At 36.1% G+C, this 26000-nt stretch overlaps 1 protein-coding gene across 1 annotated transcript; it reads right to left on the minus strand.

Annotated features, from left to right (window-relative positions):
- Positions 1-18449: 18449 nt before the first annotated feature.
- Positions 18450-19094, minus strand: DMP7 (transmembrane protein, putative (DUF679 domain membrane protein 7)). The gene has a single exon (XM_088517012.1). It carries the CDS (start codon positions 19092-19094, stop codon positions 18450-18452), a length of 645 nt encoding a protein of 214 aa, XP_088373138.1.
- Between the last annotated feature and the right edge of the window lie 6906 nt (positions 19095-26000).

A 26000-nucleotide genomic window follows, 5' to 3' on the forward strand; every position in this document is an offset into this window, starting at 1 on the left:
AATAAAAGGAATAATGAATTTTCCCCTTTTATGTAGATTCGGTGTGATTATTCTTCTTAATCTAGACCTGGGTATTTTGGTAAGATTGGCCAAAACTTTTATAGCACAGATTGAATGTATGATTTCACAAAGTACTTAGAATGATCAAGTGACTGAATCAATTCTTCAAGGATCCAAGGATAAGAGCTAGTGAATTAAAGTGTCAATTATAATTAACTTTGATTCGACTACAGAATATTCTATAAAGGGGTTTTAAGTTCACATATAAGTATAGTCATTACGGGTTTAATTGAACAATACAAAATATACACTAGAGTTTAATTATAATTATTTAGTGGAATTATTTGTGATTAATAGTAACTTGTAACAAATCATGAGATGACATGTGTAACATGACAATTGGAGTTATATTTTTGCATTCCAAACCCTTTTCAAGCTGACGTAAATTGACTTGGTTATTTTAGGAGCCTTTATTATTATTTATGGGCATGTTTTATTTTGTAAAACAAGTAGCAAGGAATTTATTTCCTATAAGTCCAGTTAGAGAGAGCAAGGTAAGTGCCATGGAATTTAATTTTTAAGTGATAAAGTTATTGAAATTTATTTGAACTTAGAAAATGGATTTCTATGCTAAAAAATTTAAATAAGCATTAGGCTAAGGGGATAAAACCCAAACCCATGCTTTTGAAATTAAAAGGAGATGGGATAGGCTAGGCCTAGTATTGAGTACATAAGGAGAAGCCCAAAACCCCCATGGCCATGTATATGCAAGGGGATTAGTCCCTTGATCAAACTTCTATTATGACTAGGAGTTGGTTTACACTAATCCTAGTTCTCATAGACTACTAGGGCTAGTTCCCATACCTTTTTTAAGGATTCCATATTTATAAATAGATGTGTCTTATAGAAGCAAATAAACTATTGCAAACAAATTTTTCTCTAGACAAGAAAACGGGCCAAGAGAGAAAAAATTATCTTTAGCCTCTTGCTTCTATTTTTGATAAAGTTTGAGAGCCCATACTCTCAAGGTCATTTTAAATTATTGAAGAGAATGCTTGAAGGTCTTATATAATTTTTGATTTTGCCGCACACAATAATGAGGAATAATATGAAATCGAAAAGAGAGAGAGTAAGAGAAAATTGAGACGTATATTTACTTGGTTCAGCAATGTGCCTACATCCACAGGAGAGTGCGAATATATTTCACTATTAATGATTTAGGGTTATAACATAACATATTTATATGAAAACCCTAATTGTATGGACATATTTTGGAAAACCCCAAAATACCCCGAACGTAAATTTCGCTCCGTTCACTCCACTCTGACTACTCGGCCAACCACTAGTATTCTAATATTACTCTCTATATCTGAGAGAATATGAGCCACCAGTTTCAACAATCCTTATAGTCGTGTTTATCATAGCAAGAAGAGGAGAAGAAAAATCAAAGGAGCGAAAGGTTTAAGGGGATAGCTGATAAGCACCGAATGTTGCACATTCAAACCCCTTAACTCGCATATATTAATTCCTTAGCGTTGTTATCTTTTTGATTTTGTGTTGTTTTCATGCTTTTAGGTTCTTAGGGAGAATACAAGAACTTCTATTGAATTCGGGCTTAAAATATTATTTTTTGAGATGCTGATACTGAAAAGTGGGATCGAGCCCACTTCTTATGGGATCAAGCACAAATCAGCCCATGTGCGTAAGTGCGCTCGAGCGCACTACAAGTGGGATTGAGTGCAAATCAGCCTACTTGTGTAAGTGCACTCGAGAGCACCACAAGTGGGATCGAGCGCACTCGTACTGAAAAGTCCGAAAAATGCTGAAATTGATAAGGAAAACTTTTTTAGGTCTCCTAATTCGACTGGGAGACTGACTTACAAATTTTCTGAAATTTCTAGGGCTTCTGGGGTTTGTTTCACACCTTATAAATAGGCATTTAAGCCTTGAAGAGAGTGTTCTTGGTTTTAGAGAGATAATTCACACAAAGATCTTCTTGGAGGCTTGAAGAGTTGAAGAGAAGATGAACATGGCAGGAGGCCATCTCAGCACCAGCATGAGCAACTAATTCTGTAACAGGGTGTTGATATAGCCATTTTCAAGTAACAATGGTTTAATTGTATTTAATTTGGATTTTTCTACATGCATGATAGTTGTATAACTGTGAGAATTGATCTTAATGTTTATATTCAATCATTATGAAAACTTTCTCTTGTCTTTGAAAGCTTTTTATATTGATTGAACTCAATCCTTCATATTTTTTGTGACTAATTGACACATGATTAATAGGATTTGATAGGCCATGCCTAGGGAAGACGAATTTGTTTACACCCTAGTTTAGTGTAATTTATGTAGACAATTCGTACTAACCTAAGATGAGTTATGCTTATCCATTGATTTTTTTTTTTTTTTTGATGTCCGAGAACCTCTCCAAGGCAGGGTCCTTCACACTCACCCCTGCAGGGTAAACCCCATGCACCGCACCATCGAAAGTTTCCTTACACGGAATTGGTTAAGTCGTTGGTTTGTCACCAAGGGGTGTGGTCCCAAGGAATTGTTTACTCTTATGAGGTGTTGAACTTTGGATCTTGAAGGGAGCAATACCTTAAGACTAAGGCCTTTACCACTTGGGCCAACCCTTTGGGGTTATTGATTGTGTGTAACTTATTAAGATATTTGATAGTCCATACCTAAGGAAGACAGATCATACCGCATTTAGAGGTTAGGCAGACAATCTGTGCCAATCGAAGATGGACTATACTTATTTCTTAATGAGAGTATTTTATTGATTACTCGAGTGAGACAAGCCCTATATCATGCATAGTATGAATTTCCCTTATTAATTTATAATTGACCATTGTTATGTGGTTAGCAGTGAAATTAACACTCTATCCTCTCTCTCAACACAATCTACTTTTACTTTATTTTATACATTTACTTTATAAATCTAAAAACAAACAATCGTCTTTTGAATTGAGTTATAGTTGATATTGACAAGCTTGATAACAACACTTGCGCAGTATTTGAGGTTCGACACCCTCTATATAGCCCTATCCTATAAGGATTTGTTCTATTGCGAGTGATAATTTTTATTATTGATATTTTTTGTACACAAAAAGACCACATCAGTAGCCAAATCTACAACGTATATGTCCTATCATGTGAAACTTATTTTTTATATAATTTAGCCTATTTCTTTGAAGCCCATTGATCATAGGAAATAGGAACCTTATTCTATTGTGCAATAATTGCATACAATGAGCCCAATATAAGAGGTAGGAAAATGGGTCTAAATTGACACTTGAGTCTGTTCTAGGCCTAAGTGCTCGATCATCATTGAGGGGGGAATTGGTCACCCTAGCTCCTGTGATCGATAACAGGTGCCCAAAAATCGATCACAACTTTTTTTGTGATCAATTATAATCAATTAAAATGAAATTTGAATATGTAAAACTATAAAACCATTCTTAGGCCAACCCTAGCGGCTTAAAAGGTGCTCATGGGAGAGTGTAATGCCCCGAAGAATAAAATTCTTTTAAAAAAATAACAAACTCTTTTAAAATACACGTGCTTTCAAAACAAAGTTTATTTTCAACAATGATTTAGTAGTTTTGAAAAAAAAAAAAAAAAGAAAAAAAAAAAAGGAGGAGAGGATCTATCCTTCCATCAACAAGATCAATCGTCAAATTTTGAGGATCGATCATAACGCATCCAAAACCCTAAAAACTTGAAACGTGAGAGAAGCATGAGTGTGAAGGGGAGACATGAGAGAAGCTTGAAACTAAAGCTCTTTGTCGGTTCGAAATCCATATTTTGTGTTCTTTCGATCAATCCGTTTTCACAAGGTAAGCCTACAACATTGATGTTTCTTTTGTATTTCTCTCCTAAACCATTTAGTGTCTTGTTGTATTTATGTTGTAACCATGTTGTTTAATTGTTTGGGCTGTGTTTTCATGATGACATGATTTGTTTTCAAATAAATATGTGATTTAAACAAGGTTTTCAGACAAAAAAAAATGATATTCTATGTTTCTCATCGTTTGATTAGTTTAAAATCAAGGATTTGATTTGATTTAATGTATTCACTCAACGTTTTAAATGAATACAAACACATGCTATTTTATTATTGTATTAAGGTAATCAAGGTAAAACTTTAGGCAAAGTTCACTTAATCTCCTCAAATTGTCACCCCAATGACAATCTACTCCCCAAACTATCAATTGCGACAATTTACCCCCTAAACTACCAAAATAATGATAATGTACCCCAAATTTAAACAAAATGACGAAATTATCCTTACTAAAATAAAAATAAAAATACTAAAATTTAACTTTTTTTTCAAATATTTAAGGATATTTTTGTCTTATTGAAAATTTTATAGGGGTAATTTCGTCATTTTGCTAGCATTGGGGGGTAAATTGTCGTAATTGATAGTTCGGGAGGTAGATTGTCATTGTGGTGGTAGTTTAAAGGAGTTAAGTGAACTTTACCCTAAAACTTTAGATGGTTCTCATATCAAGAGCTTAACCTTGACACCTAAAATATGTTTGAACATTTAGGATTGTTGGATTGCATGTTGAGGGCCCGAAAGGACTCAAAAATGGTGTTGGAAGGCACCCGGATCGATCCCTTCTTAGGCAAGATCAATTCCAATAGGCAGGATCGATCTTGCATCCCATAGGATTGATCTTAGCCTAGCAAGATCAATCTCAGCCTTATATGAATGATCCCTAATTCGCTATGATCGACCACAAAAAAGTTAGGATTAATCACAAAACCCTTAAGCCTCGTTTAGTATGCATAATATGTATTCCATTAGGAAAATAAATAGTCATTACTGGAATGGAGGAGGTATTCATATTCCTTAGTATGGTAAAAATATATATGCTCTAATTGGAATTGAACCAAAATTAAAAAAAAAAAAAAAAAAAAAAAAAAAAAAAAAAAGCCCTCATTATCTTTTATTTTTTAAAACTCAAATTAAATTAAAAAAAAAAATTATCTTTTTAAAACTCAAATTATTATTATTATTATTATTATTATTTTTAAAAAAATTAACCTAGGAATTCAATGGATGGCCACCTAGTGCTGGCAAAACGGGTAACCGGGTAGACACGATTAGGACCCGCTAAGACCCGCGACCCGATTACCAAAGACACGAACACGACCCATTTAACTAAACATGTTAGGAGGTCTGACACGATTAAATTGTGTAATAAGAATTATTTTACTCAAATTTTAAAGAATTATTTGAGTAATCCCAATATTAAATTGTCATCAACAAGTGTCATCTTATAAATGCAATTGTCCTCCATACTAATCTGAATCAGAACACCAAGCTCAACCCAAATCCATTCAAAACAACATAACCAAATACCCTACCAACTACCAACAAATTGTTTCAATAACAAAGGTACTCATTGAACAATAGTTACAATACAACACTCATTGAAAAAACAAAAACAGAGTGTCAAAAAATCCAACAATTTAAAATGAATTTCACAAGCTAATTCCCCAAAAAAACAAGACCCAAAACACATAAATCGAAGCACAAAACTTGAAAGAGTAATCACAATCAACCTTTCAACTTAAGATAAATCAATTGAACTAAAGCATAAAAGACCAAATAAGCTCCAAACAAATGCTCAAATAATTTCAGAACTTTAAGCATCCTTAACAAACATCAATAATGAAGATTAAAAGTGCTGCTCCCACTGGGAATCCTAACAAAACCCATTACAGTTTCATCAAACTACTATACTACTGAACTTTTACAAATTACAAATTCCTTTGCATATAGACAATAGTTAACATAGTTCATCATCATTAGATTCTAAACAAAATAACTAAATAAGGTTTCCATGAGCCATCATCATTAGAGTCATTACAAAATATGAACTAAATAAGGTTAATATTTTAAGAAATATTAGCAGATTGTGCTCCAGATGAATTTGGAATGTCACAAGAATTAACATCGGTTGTCAAAATTTCCTCTTTTATGCTATCCAACTTCATTTGTGCTATATCAACAAAAAAAAAAAAAAAAAAAGGAATTAGTATTTTTATAGTGTAGTTAAAAAATAATACAAGTAAATGAAGAAATTAAATATGCAAATAAATAATATTACCTTGATCTCCATATAACCAATATCTAGTGCAAATTAATGTCTCAACAATATCAGGCTTGAGTAAGCTCCTATATTGATCAATCACACGTCCACCAATACTAAAAGTGAATTCTGAAGCAACAGTAGAAACATGAATACTCAAAACATCATGAGCCATTGCAGCTACTTCAGGATAGCGAAATTTATTTCCTTTCCAAAATGAAAGGATGTCAAATGAATCATTCACAGCCACATACCTAGGTTTCTCCAAATAAATTTCCAATTGACTCTTTTGTGAATTAACATTGACTCCACCAAATGCCAAATATTCCTACATGAAAAAGAGAGAATATAAACATGAATAATTAAGAGTATTAAAAAGATTATATACTAAGTTACTAAAAAGATTATATACTAAGTTACTAAAAAGATAAGAAATCAATGATATTATAATATTATTCACATGTTCCCAAGGTAGTGTTGCTCGAGTTACTTGGGGCTGCTGAACAGTTATGGAGCTTGAACTTGAAGGTATAGAAGAAGCACCATACTCCATAAAAAAATGTTCTTTAATTTATCATGAACATTCACATACTGTGTAGAATTCATAACTCCATAGATCTTCGTATCGTAATAATTTACAAGATAAAGCTTGTAACGAGGATCTAAGATAACGGCAACGGCCAACACTTCACTGAATTCCAACCAATATTTCTTAAATTTAGAGAGCATTTGAGTTGCCATTAAACTCTTATGCTCATCTTCACTCACAAGGTCTTCTTTCAAGCTCACATAAATCATGGCAATCACAGGAAAATATAAGTTGGTGGTGGGATACTTAGTATCAAAAAAACCACATGTAACTTGGTAAAAGCAAGCTAAGAAACTTTTGATATTATCCACCTTTTCCCACTCAAGTGCAGTAGGACAATGCTTATAGTTTTTATCAGTCATCTCCAAATAACTAAAAGCACGCTTATAGTGAATAGCACTCTCAAGCATGAAATATGTAAAATTTCATCTAGTTAGCACATCTTGTTTTAACCCTTTATGACTGTCCAATGACATTTGATTCACTGCTTATAGAAAACTTTGTTTTCACACTTATGATCCCCTAACATACTTCACGCTATCTCAAACCTTTTTGGATAGCATCATTGATCTCTTTCAATCCATCTTTCACTATCAAATTAAGAATGTGAGCACAACAACGCATATGAAAGAACTCGCCATCACAAGGAAGGGCTTTTTTCCTGTTCAATTTATCTTTTAAGAACCCAACACAAAGATCATTAGAAGAAGCATTATCCAATGTTATACTGAAAATCTTGTTCTCAATCCCCCACTCTTATAGCAAATTATATATAACATTAGACAAAAATATACCATTATGTGGTGGGGGCATAAATGAAAAGTTTAACACCCTCTTAGTTAAGACCCAATCTTTGTTAATAAAATGTATAGTAAGGCAGATATACCCATCAGTTGCCAAAGAAGTCCACAAATCAGATGTTAAACAAATCCTCCTAGGACAAGCATTCAACATAGATTTAACCATTTGTTTCTCTTTCAAATACATCTTAACAAAATCAACCTTACCAGTATTTTTAGAGATAAATGGTACATCAGCATGCAAGTATTGATGTACTTCTCTTACATCATCATATTCAACATATGAAAAAGGCAAATCATGCTTAATAATTGAAGCAACCAATAATTCTCTATATCTTTTAGGATCAAATTTAGGGTGCGTTTGGGAGTGCGTTTTTAAAAAAATAATCTGCGATTTTCAACCAAATCGCAACTTTAGGGTGTTTGAGATTGCGATTTTAAAAACACAAATTTTAAAATCGCAAAAAAATCTGCGATTTCCATAAACTGATTAGAGGGTGCTTATTTGAAAAAGTGTGAATTTAGAACAAAATCACAATTTTTATTAAAAAGATATTTGGCGCAATAGTTACATTTTTTAGAACAGGAATGAAAAAAATACCAAGAATACCCACCTAAAATATATTTAAGCCATTATTTTCTCTTTTTTTTTTCTTCATCCTCTCTGTCTTGTTCATCCTTATTGGTAATTTGATTATGAAACCGCAATTATATGCTAATGTTATTCAAACACTCAATTGATAAAAAAAGTACTTTTAAGTATGTTTTACCAAACGCCTATGCGATTTTAAAAACGCAATTTTTAAAAACGAAATTTTTAAAATCGCACTCCCAAACGGGCCCTTAGAGTTACTTACCCCTTGAGATCCTACTTTTCCAGCTAAAAGCATTTGCCCAACATCATGAGTGTTTCTCCCCCCGCAATTTTTACTATGCTTTCTTAAATTTTCAGTTCCATATGAACTTCGAGCCCTATATTTATTACTACATGTCTTGCATTTTGTCCATACCTTCGGGTCATTTGGATCAGCATTGGGAACAATATCATAATATTGCCAAACAATTGAGGTCTTCCTACGCTTCTTTCCCTTTTTCTTACTCCCCATAGAAACATAGTCATCTTCTAGTGAATTTACTTCAACAACATTGTCGTCAATTTCGAATGACTCGAATGCATCTTGAAAAATTTCTTCATTAGTCATCTACACACATAATAATTAGTTAAAGTATATGCTAGCAACTAGTTTAATAAGATTCAATGACTATATAACAATTACTTGTCAAAAATTTGGTGCATATTAAATACATGCCTTATTTTGCCATTGATGCACTTTAGATCATTCAAACACTCTCTCCATAGATCATCTTCTTTTAATTTGTATGTACTATATTTTAAAGACAACTTCCAAATGTATAAATACTAATTTTAAAAAATTAATTATAAAATGTTATACCATTCACTTTGTCTCTCTGTTATTCCAAATTTTCAAGGCTTTCAAGTTTCAACTTTAGCAATATTTCACTTTGATTATCTACACAAAATGTTTATCAAATTTTAGCAACATCTAAGCTTGTTCTGAGCCCTATATAATCAACAAATTAGAGGCAGATTAGTAATTTAATACTTACTAGTCTCTACTCAGCCAACAAACCGTCTAAAAACAAGCATACCAAATCATGTCTATAACTCTCTAGTCTTTACCCAGCCAACAAACCGTCTAAAGACAACCAAAAAATGCATTATACATTATAAAAATCATATATTATCAGTATTTACAGTGTACACGCAAAAAATGCAAAAAAAAAAAAAGACAACGAGTAAAATCTAAAAAAATAGTAATAATAATAAAAATCAAAGCAAGAAATAGAGAGAGTCAGAGAGATACTGTCATACCGGAGACAGAGTGGAGTCAGAGAGAGAGAGGCGCGGCTGAGTCGGGCTAACGGAGAAAGAGGCGCAAAGATGAGTTAGATGACCACTGTCAGTGAAATTTTTAGATGAGAGAGGGAGATAGAGCCAAGAGGGAGAGGGAGAGAGGAGAGACAGTCCGGTCGCCGGTTTGGGTGGGGGGGGGGGGGGGCTGGCTACTGCTGGGGTGTGACCGTGTGAGTGAAATTTTTAGATAGAGAGGGAGATAAAGCCGAGAAGGAGAGGGAGAGAGGAGAGACAGTTCGGTCACTAGTTTGGGTGGTAGGGGGTGGCTGGCGGCTGCTGCCTACTGGGGTAGTGGGTTGTGAGTTGTGTGAGTGTGTGATGAAGATTGAAGAGACGAAAGAGTGAACTGTGTTTAGGGTTACCGGGTTACACTTATACTTAGGTTTTTCTTTTTTTTTTTTCTTTTTTAAAAAAAATTTAAATGGGTCTGGCGGGTCACCTGAGACCCGACTGACCCGCCAAACCCATTACTTTAAACATGTCTGGCGGGTCGACCCGCCAGACATGAATTTAGTCGGGTCTTAATCGGGTAGACCCGATTAAGACCCGAACCCGATAAGCCAAAACCTAATACCTGCTAACTTCGTGTCGGGTTCACGGATCGTGTCAAAATTGCCAGCCCTAGCCACCTCCCTCAAATTATCATTAAATTGATAATGTCTCCAAGCCAGCAAAATGACAAAAATGACCTAATTTTTTTAATAAGATGAAAATATCCCTATAAATTTGAAAAAATAAATTAGAAAAAAGAAAAAAGAAAAACTAGGGGTAGCAGAGCCACCCTTAGATATGGCTGAAGCCCTTGTTTTTTTGTTTTTGTTTTAAATTTTTAGTTGAGAGCACCTACTATCAGGTCTGTTGGGAATAAATTCACACTACAAGCCCACCAAATTCTGGGCCCAATGGCCAAGGATAGGCCTATGAAGATATTAATTAAATGGCAAGAGCTATTCAATTAATTAATAGTTTTATATTCCAATCAGGATAATATTGGAATAAAGACGTCCTACTTATCTCTACAAGATGACTACTTAAGATTATCTCTACATGATATCTGTTGAAGGTTTATCTCTACATGATAACTGTTGAGTTCTATCTCAACTCTGGACTCTCAAACCAATTCAAATGAGAAGGTCCAGTCCAAGTCTACTTCAACAGCCCGAGCCTATAAATAGGTCCCTACATAAGGTACTGAAATATCTTAGATCTTGAATACTGAAATATTCTCACATATTATTGAGTTAGAAACTTTCTGACTTTGGCATCGGAGTGTCCCCGGTTCCCCGGGGACCCCCTTGACAGTATTGCCTTTTTTGTAGTGATTTGGAGTACACGACAATGTATTGAAGACCCCGAAGAAAGCGCATCCACCGTGTTGAAAATTGTTTTAACAGTTTGGCGCCGTCTGTGGGAACGATTATTCGTTTCTCATTAAAAAAAATATTCTTCACGTTGTGAGCACTCAATCCGACGACAACCAACCGGATCGACGTTCATTGATTCAATTGAAATTGCTTAACAGTCCCAGCTGAAGCAGATTCGCGCTCCCAGCCATGACATTCACTGCCGAAGCCCAAACCCAGCCGGTGACCGAGTCTGTACCGTTCACCGTGGTACAGATCTAGCCGTCGCCCTACGACCCACTGCTACCGGAGATCCGCAGCATCGCCGATCTCTGGACTGCAGCACTGCCGGAGACCCAAGCGACCAGCCTGCAGGAGATTCGCCACTGCTGGAGACCCAGATTCACAGCACCCCCACTCGTCGTAGATCTGTACTCCACGGCCATTCGCCGCAGACCCGTGACCAACAAACCACCAAACCAGACTACAGCGCTGCCGGTCTCCAAGCCCGCTACGTCGCCGATCTGTCCCGCCGTCACTGACCCACATTTGTGCGTCGAAGAAAATCGTAGAAGAAGAAGCCTCTATGCGTGAAGTGTCTCGGTGCTGAGCAGGAAAGAGAAGAAAAAAGAAAGAGAAAAGAAGAAAAAAAGAAAAGAACAAAGAAAATATAATAGCACGTGAAGGCTGTACGTTGGAGGAATTTGAAGAAGAAAATTGGCATTTGACAACAAGTTTTTCTTATTCAGTTTATATTCCTGTTCTGATTTAAGAATAGGTTATCCTGATTTAAGTTTATATTCCTATTTTGGTTTAGGAATAGGTTATCTTCGTTCAAGTTTATATTCCTATTTTTGCTTAGGAATATGCTATTCTGGTTAAAGTTTATATTCCTATTCTAGTTGAAGAATAGGCTATCCTGGTTCAAGTTTATATGCCTATTTTTGCTTAGAAATAGGCTATTCTGGTTTAAATTCCAAATTTGGTTTCGATTGGTTGTGAGCGTAAGGTAATTCTTATTCCAAATTATTACATTCCGGGGATACTCTATCCCGAATAAGAAAAACCGAGTATATCACTCCCGGATATGAAAAAGGAAGAACCGAACCGGGTATATCACTCCCGGATATCCGCGGATATGAAAAAGGAAGAACCGGGTATATCACTCCCGAATATGGAAAAAGGAAGAACCGGGTATATCACTCCCGGATATGGCAAAGGAAGAGCCGGGTATGTCACCCCTGGATATGTCACCATCGGAGACAAGGAGAAAACCTTGGACAAAAACAAAGATAGGGAGACAACCCTCTAAAACAATGACAAGGAGAAAACCTTAGGCAAAAACAAGGATAGGGAGACATTCTTTTTTTCTTCTTTTCTCTTTCTTTTTTCTTTTTTCTTTTTTTCTTTTCTCTTTCCTACGCAGCACCGAGACACTTCACGCATAGAGGCTTCTTCCTCTACGATTTTCTTTGATGCACAAATGTGGGTCAGTGACGGCGGGACAAATCGGCGACGTATCGGGCTTGGAGACCGGTAGCGCTGTAGTCTGGTTTGGTGGTTTGTTGGTCACGGGTCTGCAGCGAACGACCGTGGAGTACAGATCTACGACGAGCGGCAGATCGGCGAAGTTGGCGGAGCTGCGGGTTTGGGCTCCAGCAGCCCGGTCTTGCGTTTGGGCCTCCGGCAGGGGGTGTTTCGGAGGCATGTGTTGGTCTACGACGGTCACAATTCTGCTTGGCTGCTTGGCTCTTTCCTTGTTTCAATTGACGTGTATGTGAGATGTGGATCTGGTCGTAATTCCACTTGGCTCAGTAAAGGTGGATCTAAGACGTGGGAGGCAGATCTGTGCAGATCTGCTATTGAAAAAACAAATCGGCGAATTCTTCCGGTTGATTGTTGTAGGAATGCGTGCTCGCACCGTGATGATTTTTTTTTTTTTTTTTTATGAGAAACGAGATAATCGTTCTCATAGACGGCGCCAAACTGTTAGAACAATTTTCAACACGGTGGATGCGCTTTCTTCAAGGTCTTCAATACTTCGTTGTGCACTCCAAATCACTACAAAAAATGTAATATTGTTAAGGGGGTCCCCGGAGAACCGGGGACACTCCGATGCCAAAGTCAGAAAGTTTCTAACTCAATAATATGTGAGAATATTTCAGTATTCAAGATCTCACATCCCTCAGTACCTTATGTAAGGGCCTATTTATAGGCTCGGGCTGTTGAAGTAAACTTGGACTGGACCTTCTCATTTGAATTGGTTTGAGAGTCCAGAGTTGAGATAGAACTCAACAGCAATCATGTAGAGATAAACCTTCAACAGATATCATGTAGAGATAAGTAGGACGTCTTTATTCCAATATTATCCTGATTGGAATATAAGACTATTAATTAATTAAATAGCTCTTGCCATTTAATTAATATCTTCATAGGCCTATCCTTGGCCATTGGGCCCAGAATTTGGTGGGCTTGTAGTGTGAATTTATTCCCAACAGTTAGCCCCAAATTCCCTTAGCTAAGGTACTTGGGTAATGGGAATTTAATCAAAGCCTTTTGGCGGCTTGTTGTTTGACCTTATCCGAGACTCGTCTCCCTAGTGAGTGTGCTTTGAGCTCATAAGTTGGAGCTTTTCTGCTCTGTTTTTGGCATCGCCTGAGTTCCTGGGAGCACCCCCCATCTCTATCCTTTGGCCGAGGGTTAAACCCATCCAAGTTTCGAGATACCAGGGGATTATGCCCGGGTCCCTCTCCAATTCATAAAGATAATCCAAACCTGCACAATAACCTTTAAGCAGTAATTTGTAAGTCTTTCGATAGACTAACCTTTGTTCCCCGTTCACCTTGGGGTGATTCCTTGTTTTGTGACTGAATTGTCTCATGTTGCTTGTTTTTAGCCTAAGGTTGTCTCCTTGTCTCATGATTGCCGAGAGTACCCCCAACTATTTCCTTTGCCCGGGGGCTAAGCCTGTCATATCCTTGAGATACTTGGGAATCATGCCTGGTCATCTCTCAAATGCCCGTTTTTACAAACTAGGCTCCAGACCTGCATAATAAACTTCAAACAATAATTCACAAGTCTTTCAACAGACTCATCTTTGTTCCCCATTTGTCTTGGGGTAGCTCATTATTTTTTACCAGGTTGTCTCCTGTTTTGTTTTTGCCCAAGGTTTTCTCCTTGTCCTTGTTTATTGCCGGGTTGTCTCCCGTTTTTGCTTTTGCCCAAGGTTTTCTCCTTGTCCTTGTTTTAGCCTAAGGTTTTCTCATTGTCCTTGTCTTAGAGGGTTGTCTCCCTATCCTTGTTTTTGTCCAAGGTTTTCTCCTTGTCCTTGTTTTAGAAGGTTGTTTCCCTATTCTTGTTTTTGCCCAAGGTTTTCTCCTTGTCCTTGTTTTAGAGGGTTGTCTCCCTATTCTTGTTTTTGCCCAAGGTTTTCTCCTTATCTCCGTGGTGAATCTTCTTATTTTTTACCGGGTTGTCTCCCGTTAATTGTTTTTAACCAAGGTTTTCTCCTTGTCTCCGATGGTGACATATCCGGGGGTGACATACTCGGCTCTTCCTTTGCCATATCCGGGAGTGATATGCCCGATTCTTCCTTTTTCCATATTCGGGAGTGATATACCCGGTTCTTCCTTTTTCATATCCGCGGATATCCGGGAGTGATATACCCGGTTCGGTTCTTCCTTTTTCATATCCGGGAGTGATATACCCGGTTCTTCTTATTCGGGATAGAGTATCCCCGGAATGTAATAATTTGGAATAAGAATTACCTTATGCTCACAACCAATCGAAACCAAATTTGGAATTTAAACCAGAATCGCCTATTCCTAAGCAAAAATAGGAGTATAAACTTGAACCAGGATAGCCTATTCTTCAACTAAAATAGGAATATAAACTTAAACCAAAATAGCCTATTCCTAAGCAAAAATAGGAATATAAACTTGAACCAGGATAGCCTATTCTTCAACTAGAATAGGAATATAAACTTTAACCAGAATAGCATATTCCTAAGCAAAAATAGGAATATAAACTTGAACGAAGATAACCTATTCCTAAACCAAAATAGGAATATAAACTTAAATCAGGATAACCTATTCTTAAATCAGAACAGGAATATAAAGTGAATAACAAAAACCTGTTGTGAAATGCCAATTTTCTTCTCCAAATTCCTCCAACGTACAGCCATCACGTGCTATTATATTTTCTTTGTTCTTTTCTTTTTTTCTTCTTTTCTTTTTCTTTTTTCTTTTCTCTTTTTTTCTTTTCTCTTTCCTGCGCAGCACCGAGACACTTCACTCATAGAGGCTTCTTCCTCTACGATTTTCTTTGAAGTACAAATGTGGGTCAGTGATGGCGGGACAGATCGGCGACGTAGCGGGCTTGGAGACCAGCAGCGCTGTAGTCTGGTTTGGTGGTTTGTTGGTCACGGGTCTGCGGCGAACGGCCGTGGAGTACAGATCTATGATGAGCGGCAGATCGGCGACGTTGGCGGAGCTGCGGGTTTGGGCTCCAGCAGCCCGGTCTTGCGTTTGAGCCTCCGGCAAGGGGTGTTTCGGCGGCATGTGTTGGTCTCCGACGGTCACGATTCTGCTTGGCTGCTTGGCTCTTTCCTTGTTTTAATTGGCGCTGTCTGTTGGGACGATTATCTCGTTTCTCATTTAAAAAAAAATTCATCACAGTGCGAGCACGCATTCCGACAACAATCAACTGGAAGAATTCGCCGATTCGTTTTTTCCATAGCAGATCTGCACAGATCTGCGAATATGCTATTCTGGTTAAAGTTTATATTCCTATTATAGTTGAAGAATAGGCTATCTTGGTTCAAGTTTATATGCCTATTTTAGCTTAGGAATAGGCTATTCTGGTTTAAATTCCAAATTTGGTTTCGATTGGTTGTGACATAAGGTAATTCTTATTCCAAATTATTACATTCTGGGGGTATTCTATCCCGAATAAGAAGAACCGAGTATATCACTCCCGGATATGAAAAAGGAAGAACCGAACCGGGTATATCACTCCCGGATATCCGCGGATATGAAAAAGAAAGAACCGGGTATCTCACTCCCAAATATAGAAAAAGGAAGAACCGGGTATATCACTCCCGGATATGGCAAAGGAAGAGCCGAATATGTCACCATCGGAGACAAGGAGAAAACCTTGGATAAAAACAAGGATAGGGAGACAACCCTCTAAAACAAGGATAAAGAGAAAACCTTAGACAAAAACAAGGATAGAGAGACAACCCTCTAAAACAAGGACAAGGAGAAAACCTTGGGCAAAAACAAAACAGGAGACAACCTGGTAAAAAATAATGAGCTACCCCAAGACAAACGGGGAACAAAGGTTAGTCTGTTGAAAGACTTGTGAATTATTGTTTAAAGATTATTATGCAGGTCTGGAGCCTAGTTTGTAAAAACGGGCATTTGAGAGATGACCGAGCATGATTCCCGAGTATTTCAAGGATATGATAGGCTTAGCCCCCGGGCAAAGGAAATAGTTGGGGGTACTCTCAGCAATCATGAGACAAGGAGACAACCTTAGGCTAAAAACAAGCAACATGAGACAATTCAGTCACAAAACAAGGTGAACGAGGAACAAAGGTTAGTCTACCGAAAGACTTACAAATTATTGCTTAAAGGTTATTGTGCAGGTTTAGATTATCTTTATGAATTGGAGAGGGACCCGGGCATGATCCCCGGGTATCTCAAAACTTGGATGGGTTTAACCCTCGAGCAAAGGATAGAGCTGGGGGGTGCTCCCAAGGACTCAGGCGATGCCAAAAACAGAGCAGAAAAGTCCAACTCACGAGCTCAAAGCACACTCACTAGGAAGACACAAGTCTCGGATAAGGTCAAACAACAAGCTGCCAAAAGGCTTTGACTAAATTCCCATTACCCAAGTACCTTGGCTAAGGGAATTGGGGGGTAACTGTTGGGAATAAATTCACACTACAAGCCCACCAAATTCTGGGCCCAATGGCTAAGGATAGGCCTATGAAGATATTAATTAAATGGCAAGAGCTATTCAATTAATTAATAGTCTTATATTCCAATCAGGATAATATTGGAATAAAGACATCATACTTATCTCTACAAGATGACTACTCAAAATTATCTTTACATGATATCTGTTGAAGGTTTATCTCTACATGATAGCTGTTGAGTTCTATCTCAACTTTGGACTCTCAAACCAATTCAAATGAGAAGGTCCAGTCCAAGTCTACTTCAACAACCCGAGCCTATAAATAGGCCCCTACATAGGGTACTGAAATATCTTAGATCTTGAATACTGAAATATTCTCACATATTATTGAGTTAGAAACTTTCTGACTTTGACATCGGAGTGTCCCCGGTTCTCCGGGGACCCCCTTAACAATATTGCCTTTTTTGTAGTGATTTGGAGTGCACAATGAAGTATTGAAGACCTTGAAGAAAGCGCATCCACCGTGTTGAAAACTGTTCTAACAAGGTCTATCTTGATAACACTCATTTTGCAGCCTCTAATTACTATGTGACACATCATCAATTTAAAAAAATGCAAAAAAATAAAAGTGAGAACAATTACACCAAATAGGAGAACATTATTAATTAGGTGATAGTTTAAATAGGGTTCTTTAGACTTTTCCCTTTAGAAATTTATTGTCAAACTATTTTATTTCATTTTCTAAAGATTGTATTTTAGATACTATAGACGACCAAGCTTCATCGAAGAATTCAAAGAAGATATTCGGCTCTATGTAATTATAAATATGTTCCACACTACCATGTTGTTGTTAACAAATGGACATGCATCCAGCTGTTACTAATCAGTCAAATTAGTATTAGAATTTTTGTCATTGTCTACTTTAAGTGTTATTTTGTACTCCGGATTATAGATCGATCAATGAAGAGTTATATTTTCTAGCTATTTGCCCGAATATATTATTTTTTAAGGTATGATACATCTTCCTTTTAGTAATGAGATTCTACCAAAACTTTAAGGATAACTTCACTTACTTCTGAAATGTCACGTCTTTTGCAAACCCCTCCAAAGTTTAAAAACTCTTACTTTAATGTATCGATCTTTTGCATTTTTCTAATTACTCTCATCCGTTATAATTTTCTGTTAAATCTTAATAATGGAGGAGTGTAAAATTCTTAAAATGCCCTATTTTTTTATTAAAAAATAAATTTTTATTATTATATTTTTTAAAACAGGGACCCATCGCTGGCGGGTCACTATTTTTATAATATAATAATAATAATAATAATTTTTTATTTGTAAATAACGGTAAATTTGGAATTCTAAAAAATTTCAGGGGTATAAATGTATTTTTACTCATTCTACCGTTTGATTTAAACCCAATCTCCAACAGAATGGGATAATTGGAAAAAATCAAAAGATCTATATAACAAAGTAAGAGTTTTTAAAATTTAGAGGGGTATTTGCAAAAGGCGTGACATTCCCTAAATAACTGAAGTTAACCCCAAAAATTTGTTGTTGGTCGGTGAGATTCTGTTTTGTAGAAAATCATTCTCGTGCTGCATCAAATGGCATGAAGAAATGAGAAATTGTATGAAGTAAACAATCTGTTCCAACCTTAATGTTAGAAGAACATACAATCATGTAATGTCCTAAATCAAAGGAGCCATGTAAAATGAAAAGAAAAAAGGAATTAATTAAGCAATATTCCAATTAATGGCGAGAGAGAGGGAATCCAATTCCATGGCGTTTGCTAGGGAAAGCAACAAACAACAAGCTGCAGGCAACTCCAATCCCAATAGGCAAAGCCACAAGAAGATCCTTAGCCTCATCGGACGGTGTCGGATAGAAGCACTTGACAACATTCTGATCAAACAAAGCCACCGCTGCAAAAACCAGCACCGACATAAATGCATGAAAAAAATCAACAAGCCTTAGCCTATACTTGGCTGCCTCCTCTGCATCCACCGGCAGCCCATCAATCACCCACAGCCCTCTAAATGTGGCCAAGCCATGGCGAACTTTCCCCCTCCCATCCCTGAAGCTGTCGCTGAAACACAGAAGAAAACATGAGAAACAGCAAACACCCAGAAGGCCCACAGACATGAACTTGCTTGTCGTGGTGTGACATTGCCCCTGGTGTGTGAAAACAGGGGCCAGAATTTGGAACGCCAGCACTGTCCCTGTGGGAAGAAGGTTCGCCAAATGTGCTGATATTTTGAATGTCTTTCTTATTGCCTTCTGTGCTGGCGTTTTTGAGGGTGCTGTGGGGGGTGTTATTGGTGCATTTTCCAGCAGTGGCTGCAGTTGTTCTTCCACTGCCACATGAGTTTCTTCATTCTGTGTGTTTGCATCCATGATCAAAACTCTCTCTCCCTCTGCAGAATGTTTTTCACAAATCTCTATGAAAATGTGATATATTTATATGCAAATTAGTGGTGGGATTGGTTGTTTTGGTTAGAATTGGCATTTTCTTACTCATTTTTAATGTGCAGAGGCATGGAGTAACTGATGTGAAATTAAGTTGACAATGGCGTTAATAAGGAGGGATTTAGTTAATGAGCTGCTTTTGTTAGGGAGTTTCCCCAATGAGGTTTTTAATTGTGGGTTAAGGGGTTTTTTTCATGCATATGTTTGTAAGATTTAATGGGTGGGAATTATATTTGATGGTTACTTGTTCTAACTTTCTCCTACTTTTAAGGAGGTTGCGAATAAGAGTAATGTTAATTAGAGCTCGTTTGAAATTGTGTTAGAAATGGTAAAAAGTACTTTAATATTTAAAAATATAATTGTTAAAACAAACTTTTGAGAAAAAAAAAAAAAAAAAAAACAATTCCAAACAAGAGCATGTTGGAGATTGAGTTGAGAAATGGAGTTTCAAAAGTCAAAAAGAGTTTTTTTTTTTTTTTTTTTTTTTTTTTTTTTCAAGCTTTTCACAAAGCGTTTTGGCCAGTAAAAAAAGTCAAATAAGTACTTTTAGAATATTTTACTAAACATATTAGTTTTTCATCAAATTCTATGACAATCATATAACAGCATACTAAATAGCATTATTTTATCAAAAGTCAACGTCCGAGGCATTGGAGGGATAGAAATAGACTACATATTTCATGTGGAAGCATTAGAAATATTGTCATTGCATAATATATTCATTCGTTTGATCAAATTTATTGCAGCCTATACCTGATATCATTAGATCATTAACTTAACCTAACGGTTTAAATCAAAATAAAAAACACTTAACCTAACGGTTGGAAGTGGCCGGGGGGGTACAATTAATATTTTACAATGCATGCACACATATTCTTAACCGGCTTAAAAAGAAAACATGCGTTTTCTTTTTGTGTTAGATGAAACCTAGTTCCTCAAGAAATAAATGTTCTTTTTGGAGGATTAATTATATCTTTTAAGAGAGATTTCTAGAGAGAGAGAGAATGGGGAGAGAAGAAGTATTTCATGGTAGAAACAAATTGATTAATGTGTACGATGATCACTTTGTATACAAACATAGAAGAGAATATTATGCATGGACATAAAATTCACACCAATAATAATGTCATTGATATTTTGATGAAACCTATGGTGAGAAAGAAGTTTATGGTGTTCAACTTCACTCAAATTTGTTGTCATTTTATGATTGGTGGTGTTGGATATATAGCATTTTGTACCAATTGGAGTAACTAGCCTTCATGTGAAAGAACATGTAAAGGTGTTCAACAAGAGAGTCCAATATTTGAACCGTTAGAAAGAGAATTGCCTAAATACATTAATAACATACATTTTTTTTTTTTACATGTCCGCATAAGAGTGGGGAAGATGATTCGAACTAGTGACCTCCACTTTATTATGCGTGGTCTCAGCATTAATATACATACTTGTATATCATTCTAACTCAAAAGCTTTAAATAATGAACTTTGGTCCATTTAAGTATATCAATTGTTCACTTTATTTATTTTTTATTTTTTAATGTGGGACACGACATTTACATTTGTACTCATAACAAATTTTTCGCTTGTTAGCATAGTTTTTGACACGGTGTGAACTGCGCCTTCTTCGGGGCCTTCTAGATCTACAATACGTCTTTGCGTTCCCACAATTGCTACAAAACAACAAGAGCGTCAAAAGATCCGCCGGCGACTATGTTAGGAAACTCCGATGCCTAAGTCAAATGCCGAGAAAACTTCAATGCTTAAGTCAATTTCATGGAGAGGAGCAATGCGATGCACAAAACTCAGCAATTCAATGTAGTTGAGTCGCAGTATTTTTGAGTGTGGGAGATTATGAGATTTATAACTTGTGTTTGAGCCTATTTATATGTTGAGGAGTTGAGATAGACTTGAACTAGATCTTATTATTTGAATTGATTTGGGAGTCCTAAGAAATGTAATGGATTTGGGGAGTAGGACTTTTTGACCCATATTTTTTAAATAGAACTCCACTTGAATTGTATCTCCGGACTATAATTAATAGCTTCGTGAGCCTATTATTGGCCTTGAGGCCCAATATCTAATGGGCTTGTAGTACAAAATTATTCCCAATGCCGCTCACATGCGAGTCTCTTCTAAATTAGCCCAACAAAATGTCAAAGACCAAGACTCATTTAAGTAAAAGCTAACCATAATTCTAATACCAATTGTTAGGAAGAGAATCAAGTAGTGAGTCCACTAAGATTACAATAACTAAATATTTTACATACTGCTTTTATATATATATATATATATCATGTTTTCATTTCATACATTTTCATCCACTTTTCACTCGGTTCAACCTAGCCAAATAGTTGATCCTATATTTTGATCCTAACATAATTTTTTTTAAAAAAAAATAGTATAATTTCATTACCTGAAAGAAGTCTCATTTTTTTTTTTTTTTTTTAATCTAACTCTTTAGTAAGCTCCAAATCAAGTATGCCTTCGTTACCGACATCCTTAATGAAAAAGAATACAACGTTTCACAAGTAGATAGTAAATACAGATCTCTAGGATTGGAACATTTCAAATATTCCAGCTAAAGCTCGACCCATTCAAATGAGTCAAGAATGAATGGAATTCTGTAAAATTGAAATAAAAGAATTGTTAAGTAAATGAATTATCAGGAAAAGTAAATAAGTTGAGCTCAAGTAATAGGAGTCCCCAAGAGGTAGCTCAATCGGCTAGGACTAGGCTTAATGAAGTAGAGGTCACTAGTTTGAATCCCCCTTCCCCTCTTGTGCAGACATGTCAAAAAAAAAAAAAAAAAAGAGTAAGAGGAGTCCCCACGGTAGTAATTAATTATAAACCTCTCAACAAAGTCTTGGAATGGATCTGATATCCTATTCCAAACAAAAGAGATTTAATTAAACTAATAAGTCGAGCTCAAGTTTTTTTCTAAATTTTACATGAAGAGTGGATTTTCGCAATTCCAGACTCATGTCACAAAAAAAAAAAAAAATAGATTCATGAAAGTGATAAGTACAAAATAGCATTCATTACACCTTTTGGCCTTTACGAATGAAACGTCATGCTTTTGGGCTCAAAATGCCCCAAGTAAATTTCAAAATATTATAAATGAGATTTTTGATCTTGTTGGGGAGGAAATATCTCAATGACACTTATTTACAATATGTCATCACCCACTTATCATATGACATGTTTCAACCATTTTTTGCACCTAGGAATAAAAGGAGAAGGGGAGACCTTTTTTGGGGGTTCTCTTCTTCCTCTCTTACGAGCCCTTCCCGATGGACTCCAAAAAGACCCTCTCCATCCCACATCTCTCTCTCTCTCCCGAAGACTCGTCTCTCTCCCATACCTCTCTCTCTCTCTCTCTCTCTCCCTTGTATATCTCACTCAACGCATACTGATTCATGGATGTTAGAGGCAAATTACCATTATATTTTTTATCCACATATAAGAGGCTAACTTAAGTATTGGAGAGTCTCTAACCCCAACCGGAGACCCTCTGACCATGCCCTTGTTTTGCAAGAACACCCTTGTTGTATATGAATTCCTCTCATAGCTCAACCATGAAGAAAAATCACTGGATAGCAAATCTTTAGACCAAAGAAACGTACCAGCAGATCCCATATCTCTCATTTTTCTATTGTCTATATTGATGATGTCCTCATTTTCTCCAATCAATTGATCGATGAACATTGGAAACATCTTCACTCATTTCTAACTATCATCAAAGTTAATGCTTAGTAGTCTCTTCTACTTAGATTAATTTGTTTCAAACCAAAGTAAGATTCTTAGGTTTCAACATACGTTGAGGAATGGTTAAACCCATTATGATCGGGCCATTCATTTTGCAGATAAATTTTCTGATATTATACTTGATAAAACTCAACTCCAAAGATTCTTAGGTTCTCAAAATTATGTTACTGATTTCTATCAAAATCTCTGCAAACAATATTGTAAACCATTGTATGATCGTCTCCAAAGTAATCCCCTTCCTTGGACAGAAATTCATACTTCTATCGTTTAAGAAGTCAAAAAATATGTCAAGACTTTGCTTTGCCTTTGCATTCCTAATGTTGGTGGCATTCTTGTAAATACAGGGTAGATCATCCCTCGGCTCTCATAGAACTTTTTGGAAAAAAGTAATTCTATATCAGAATGAGAATTACTCTCATTCCTAGTATCTTTGTTTCGATAATAAGTTCAAAAGCCAATTGCCTATTTGGTTTAGAGCATGTTTAAGATTATGTTTGAGAAATTTTAAATATGAAATTGATAATTTTTGTGAACAATTAATATGGTCTATCCCCACTAGCACCATCTAGAAGAAAACATAGAAAGAACCATATAAACAAATCAAGAAAATACTATAAAGGTAAATATTACAAGAGTAAAAAGTTTGAACCAACCGAATATTACAAGAAAAACAAAAAGCCAAAAAAAATTCTAAAAATAATAAAAAAGAAAAATATAATAAAAGTAAAGTAAAATGTTACAAATGTGAAAAAACATGTCATTATAAAATAGAATGCAAAGAGATAAAATCAATGAATTAAAAATTTCTTTGAAGGATAAAGAAAAGTTATACAAAATTTTACAATTAAGAAACTCAGATTCAAGTGAAAAAGAAAGACGGAGGTACGATCTAGAGTTCTATACTAAAAGCTGAGTAATTTGTCTGGATAACATGCCTTTGAAAAAGATAAACTGACTTGACTAAAAATGTATATTTTTGCACTACGTATATAAGCCTAATGACCTACAATTTTTTCATAAAACCCAAAAGCTATTGTTCATTGTTCATTGTTCTTTGAGAGAAACTTAAACAGTTTTGAGCCTAAACTGATATATATATATATATATATATATATATATACCCTCTCCTTGATTTTCATCATTCAAATTACAAAAAACCTTTAGCTACCAGAGTTTTGAGTTGTAGCGAACAAGGTTTGTTTGTGAATGTGATTCCTGTAAAAAAAAGGCCAGCGAATCTAGAATTATTATGGTAGAAGGTGAACGAATTGTTTACTGAGGTTGCAAGCTAAGTCTAGCTAGAATAACAAAGATTCTCTAAGTTGACTATAGTTTGTAACATAAGTCTTCCGCGTGCATTTTTTATTTTTTGTTTTTTATTTTTTTATTTTTATTTTTATTATGAATAAGGAATTTTATTCAAGAACAACCAATCAAAACTACAAAGATATTCTAATTACGAGCCTTCTCAAAAGGCCAAAAACTTAGCCACGCAGGGCTTCACACTTTCTCCAAGCAAGCCAAATGCATACAACAAACATTTTGGCAAAACCAGCACTACCAAAAGAAAATCCAAAGCAGGGCTGCTCTACAAAGAAACAACAAACAGAAACCAATCTGCAGAAAAACCACGCAGGGTCTAAAATAAAATAAAAAAAAACAAAGCAAAACAACTTCAAAGACACTACTCAACACCAATAGCAATACTAAAAAACCTCTCCAAAAAGAGACCAGCCTTCAAGAAGAAGAGTAAGGCAGAAAAATAGAATATCAAGCCTACACAGAAACTATAACAGCAAATCAGCATGCAGATTCCACAAAGAAGCTAAACCCAGGTTCTCTCTAGTTCTTGGAAACTTTCCCTTCCCAGCAATTCTTGACCTCACCTCCCAAATTATCTTCTTCAAAAGCTGCTCCTCAGTATTAGGTTGACCAGAATACATTAGCTCATTCCTAGTGCACCATAAATTGTAGATAACAGAACCTAGAACCAATCTGCAAAGAAAACCTTTAAGAGACTTATTCATCCACTCTTGAATTCCTTTATGTAGAAACTCATCCCAAATAACTGGAGATTGTCCACTCTACATCGAGCCATACAGAATTTCCAGATTCTATAGCTAAAATTGCATTCAAAGAACAAATGTCCCCTACTTTCAACTTGATTATGACAAAACAGACACTTAATATCACCTTGAAACCCCCATTTAAGCAACTTTTCACCTGTTACAAGTCTATCTTGTATAGCAAGCCACAAAATGAAAAGCATGCTTGGGAATGGCATATGAGAACCAAACCAATTTCCACCAGGCAATTTCCTCTTTCTTCTCTCTCAGCAATTCCCAAGTTTCTGAACTAACAAATGTTCCCTTCCTAGATGCAGTCCACACAGGCTTATCATAAGGAGCAAACCTAATCTCAAGAAGCTTAGCTTGGATTTCAACCAGAGCATCAGATCTTGCTTGTCTCCAATGCCATTCTCCATTAAGAATTACAGAAGAGAGTTTAGCCTTCACATTGCTTCTAGCATCATAAACAACCCTATGGCCATAAACCTCATATAGAATACCTGAAGGATGCCATGAATCCAACCAAAGGTGCATATTCTCCCCATTTCCAACTTCAAACTTCAAAATCCTTTTAGCTATACTCCTCTTCAACTTCAAAATCTTTCTCCAACTCCAAGAACAGGTTTGAGGAAAGCCAACACTCCAGAAACTCCTCCCTTTCAACAAATTTTCTTTCACCCAGGCCACCCAAATAGAACCTGATCTAGCAAAAAGACTCCATACATGTTTAAGCATAGCAGATTGGCTCCAAGTCTCCAACTGTTTCAAGCCCAAACCTCCTTCCTTCTTAAGATAACACAGCTCTTTCCAAGAAACCTTAGCCTTTGCAGACCCTTCACTCCTCCCATTCCACAAAAACCTATTAAATTTCTGTTCAATAGCCTTAATGACCTTCTTAGGCAAAATAAAAATACTAGTCCAATAAACTTGCAAACTGTAAAGCACAGAAGATAATAATTGGAGCCTCCCTACATAGGATAAGTGCTTAGAAAGCCATGAG

This window comes from Corylus avellana, chromosome 5 (assembly GCF_965113065.1).
Source record: "Corylus avellana chromosome 5, dhCorAvel1.hap1.2, whole genome shotgun sequence".
Lineage (NCBI taxonomy): Eukaryota > Viridiplantae > Streptophyta > Magnoliopsida > Fagales > Betulaceae > Corylus > Corylus avellana.